Here is a 5,000-nt window from a genome sequence, read left to right as displayed (position 1 = left end):
TGCCCCCATCTTATCCCTATTGAGCTTACTACGAGAATTATAAATGCCATAAATGCAGGTGAGGACTTCCGGGTGTATGTAGTGATTCCTATCCACCCAGAAGGAGATCCAACTTCGACAGCTGTGCAAGAGATCCTTCACTGGCAACATCGCACAATGGAAATGATGTACAAAAAGATAGCTAAAGCCATTCGCAAGGCCAAAATAGATGCCCATCCCACTGACTATCTTAGCTTCTTCTGTCTAGGCAAGCGAGAAAGTCCAGAGGATCTCCCAGATGGTTTGGATGAACCAGACTCTGGAACTGTCGCTGAGAAGGTGCGTGAGAATCTCCGTTTCATGATCTATGTCCACTCCAAGATGGCAATATTCGACGATGAATATATCATCGTTGGTTCAGCCAACATCAATGAAAGGAGCATGAGCGGCAACCGTGATTCTGAAATGGCCCTTGGAGCATATCAGCCAATGTACACCAAAGAAGAGTGCGGAGATGGTGAGATAGAAGGGGACGTCAGAACTTTCCGCTTATCTTTGTGGGCTGAGCACTGTGGTGCCCACATGGAGGAGCACCTTATGCCAACCTCTGTTGACTGCATGAGAGCTATGAAAGACGTTGCACAGGCTAATTTAGAAAAGTTCATTGCACCAGAACCTGAGCACAACGATTCTCACTTGATGACCTACCCTCTTGAAGTGAAGCAGGATGGCAGGGTAGTTGTGCGGGAGGACCTGGAGAAATTCCCCGACACTGGTGGCTCCATCACCGGCAAGAACTCCAACTTCCTGCCAAATTCTCTCACTACATAAGCTATAACTGAGCTTCGGATGCTGATGAACATGCATAATGTGCATTTAAAATAAGGGATTTATCCAACTCAAGTGACGCTTATGGAAGAAACAGGCTTATTGAAGAAACAGAACCTTTAACCAAAGCTCAAGGAAAATGACAGTGATTGGTCTAATTGTGTTCAAGGAATCTTGAGGCTTGATTATTTTTTCCTTTATTTTATTTGGAGATGGTTTTACAAAAGTGTTTGACATAGCCAGACAGACATGGAAGGGATGCAGAGTAGTGACCATGAGCTCGCCTTCTTTGCGTACAAAATGTTAACACAAACCCATGCCGTAGATAATAGCAATGTGTTTTATCTTTTTTTATACTGACTATACTTACATCTTGAGCACAATTGTTGTAGTCTATATGGATGTCTCTCTGATTGTAGAAATGTATTTACATTTTTTATTATTACAGTGCATTGTTGTGATTGTGTATCCTTTTAATTTTATTTGATAATACTATACTGGGAAATCATTAGTTTGAGGTCTATTCATCCGTTTCTGATTTTCCATATTTCTTGTACGATGACTTCACTAGTAACTCTATTCTGCACATTTTTTTATAATCAAAAGATAGATTGTAAGTGTTTTATTTTCTGATTTTTGTACAAGTCTTTAGAAAGAATTCACTTTGTAACAAGTATATGGATGAGAAAAACAGCATTTCTCAAAATAAATATATATATATATTTCATGTTTTAGTAAGCTTGTAAATGCACATTATTCACTTTTGAACAATTTAAAGTATTTATGAATGAAAGCAATAAATGTTTTATGTAATGATTGTCCGTTTCTATTCTATCATTTTTTTTTTTAGTATCAATAGTTTTAGCAATAGATTTCAGATGAATATAACTCAGTGCTGCAGCTGCCTAGATACTTAGGAACAGGTAATGATAGAGAGATAGATTATTATCCATAAATGATAGCAGGATCTTGCCAAAATATGAACTTACGGATAATGCATGAGTAGGAAGATAGTGTTAAAAAGACAGATAGTTATAGATATAGATAGACAGCCAAGTATAGTTTAAGAATGGAACGATGCACAACACCATGGTTTTCAAAGAATATTTCTGACGATGTAACCAATCCATCCTTGAAAGTGAATTTCTTTCATTATTACTATCGAAGCTTTATCAATTGTACAAGGAAGCTGTTGCAAGCTTTCTCTTTATCTTGCTACAGGCAATATGTTCATAATGTACAGATAACAGTGACAGATTGCTTGGGGATGGTGCCTGAATCATAACTTTTACGTTCTTTGTGTTTCAGTGAAATCTCTTACTCTTTTATGACGTGAAGCCATGATTCAATACATATTACTTCTTGCCATCACTTTTATTTTTTTGTCTCACAAAAGTAGGTTGCATAGATGTACATTAGAAATTTTTATCAAATGTCAATATTTGACTATATTATTTTTGTAATGCTCGTTGAAATACTGTGCTTGCGCAAACATTTTCACAGTGATTTTGTTTGGAACTCATAAATAGACTGTCCCTCTGATATTTTAGAGGGGGCTTTTTATATATATAGTGTTATAGTGGCCACTTACCTTTGATCACTTGTGAGAGATCATTTTACTCATATATTGATTTCAGTGTTAGGATACTCTATAAAGAAGTTTATTGCTGAAATATTGTAAGAAGCCTTGTGTTAAGTGCAATTTTTTAAATGTATAATACTGCATGATGCTGTATTTATTGTTGAATAGTACATTTTTAAAAATGTATTGAGCATTTTTTTATGTACTTCAAGAGCATAATTAACAGATATTATTTGACTTTTAAGAGTTATCATTAAGCAAAGGAAATGTTCTTGCTTTTTTTTTTTTAAAGTACACATCAAACAGAACAATTCTTTGATTTACAATTTTTATTGATGTAAAAAATTAGATTATTATCACAGTCTTTATTACCATTGTAATCATTATTCATAGTAGGTCATATTTAGAGCAATTTAATGTGGTGAATTGTATGATAAAACATAACAAGGAATCTGATAGAATGTATTTAGTTTATTCTAAACAATAGTTATTGCAATTTATGCAATGGATATCTGCATTTAATATCTACGTTGAAATGTGCACTCTCACTCTCGCGTGATTTCAAATACCTTAAAAATTAACATTGTACTAGAATGCTTTCAAGAAGTGTCAGATCCAGAACAAAGGACAGAATTAGAGCTCATTAATAAGACAATATGGAGAATAATATATGAAGCTCATCATACGCTGTTTGTATATTAAAAGGTGACTTACATAAAGGTTATATCATGAAGAGACTTTTTTGAACTGGAGATTTTAAAGGATAAATTATTCACCTAAATATTTTAGAATTGCACAAAAAATGTTGAATGACCTAGTTAGTATTTTAATGTGTATGTACTGAATATTGTTCATTTCCTATGTACTGGTGCTGAAAATGTCATCCTGTCAACTCCTGAATAAATATGTGGATGCATAACTGGTTCTTTTATTGACTTGAACGAAGGAAGGAAAATCAGTTCGAGAGAAATATTGCATATAAGGACTAATTCTTGTCAAGATTTTATAAGTAGGAGTAAAGATAAGTTTTGATTGTAAGATCAAATATTTAAATGTTAAATAGCTATTCAAGGTTTAAGACTGCCTTTTATACAGCAGATAATGTTGTTTTTCTACAGAAAAGGAGAATATAGTCAATATTTTGCTTTTATCAGTGTTCTTTCTTATTAATACCTATGGCAGATAAGTTATATACTTTTGCCAAAAAGTTTGAGTCATGCTATTAGCAAAAAGAATGGACACTGTATTGATATACAGTATACAATATGCAATATAACATCTCAAAATATGTTTTTTACATTTTACTTGAATTAGCTGCTAAAATTGCAATAAATAAACCCTATATATGACTATCTGAGCCTATTATACTAAAGTCTTATTGGCTACCAATAATACAATCATACAAAATAAATAAATATAAATATTACAAGTATACCTTATTACTTAACTAAATATATATAGAAAACTATCTCTGAAAAAAAAAAAATCTGGATAGAGATACAGTTGGAAGGATACAGAAAAAAAACAGAGATAATTGCAAATACAGAGAGAAAGCCAAGTCCAGAACTCGGTGGCTGGAGTGAAGAGATACAGGAAGCCAGATTTTCAAAGCACTGTTCATAATGGTTCCTGAAATCTGCTTAGTCTTTATCATTACAGGACTGTATTTCTATTATCAAAGGACTGTATTTCCTATTTTCTTGCATGTGATGAGCCATTCAGAAATACATTCTTTCTTATATAATGGACCATTTTAGATGGAATAATTACCTTTAATTCTCCTTTCATAGATTTCTAAGCTCTTTGGCACAAAGTAAAAAGTTACTTTTGAGATACGTTTACAGGTATTACTTGACTCACAAACAAGAGCATCCTGTAAACACCTTAATTCACTTCCTGAACACCAGCAATGTAAGACGCACTGATATATTGGCTTTATAAAGTATTCAAAATGGTTACTGAAGACTTTCAAATGTCTTTTTATAAATATTCAGATGACTGTCATAGACTACCTTTGCTTGAGTCTGAATAATCAATTTTCTCTCTTTGGTGTTCTATTTCAGTTTTATAGATGCCACTGTGATTTGATATATGGCATTTAACAGCCATTTTTGTAACTACTGTTTTAGTTCAGTGACTTTTGGTGTTATGAATGTAAACTTTGACTTTACATTTTATGAACAGCAGTGCTTGACTTTGTAATGTAAGTGTTCTTGTTATTTCTTTGGATTTGGTTGTACCAAATATATATACATTATATATAGATATAGATACAGATATAGATATAGATATATCTGTATATATTTAATTATACAAAATTATATAGAGGACATATATACTTTATGATTTCTTAATGATTTCTACACTTTGTTTATTTTATTAGATTTAAAGTAAAAATACTGTTTATAGTTTATTGCAGACTTTTTTCTAAATATTATATATAGCCTTCCATCAAGTAAAATATTTGTTGTGTATATGTGTATCATTACTTGATCTTATGTGATTTCATACAGTAGAATGCTTTTAATAAATTTACCAAGTGTAACCAAATTCATTTAATACTAAGAATCACACTTTAAATATGTCTTTTTTAAGGCTAATATAATCCATA

At 32.3% G+C, this 5,000-nt stretch overlaps 1 protein-coding gene across 14 annotated transcripts in view; it reads left to right on the top strand.

Moving 5' to 3' along the window:
* The window catches only part of LOC122251797 (uncharacterized), a 26,356-nt gene extending 23,048 nt beyond the window's left edge, over nucleotides 1-3,308 (top strand). For all 14 annotated transcript variants that reach the window (XM_086556520.1, XM_043013928.2, XM_043013936.2 and 11 more), the window contains one exon: nucleotides 1-3,308. This exon is cut by the window's left edge and continues 1,520 nt beyond it. In XM_086556520.1, coding sequence (XP_086412646.1) covers nucleotides 1-810 — 810 coding nt within the window. In that variant the 3' untranslated portion in view covers nucleotides 811-3,308.
* The last annotated feature ends 1,692 nt before the right edge of the window (nucleotides 3,309-5,000 follow it).

The sequence above is a fragment of the Penaeus japonicus genome, unplaced genomic scaffold (assembly GCF_977035675.1).
Source record: "Penaeus japonicus unplaced genomic scaffold, GWHDUDI00000001_assembly GWHDUDI00000032, whole genome shotgun sequence".
NCBI classification, from domain to species: Eukaryota; Metazoa; Arthropoda; class Malacostraca; order Decapoda; family Penaeidae; genus Penaeus; species Penaeus japonicus.
This window is presented reverse-complemented; position numbering and strand designations above follow the sequence as displayed.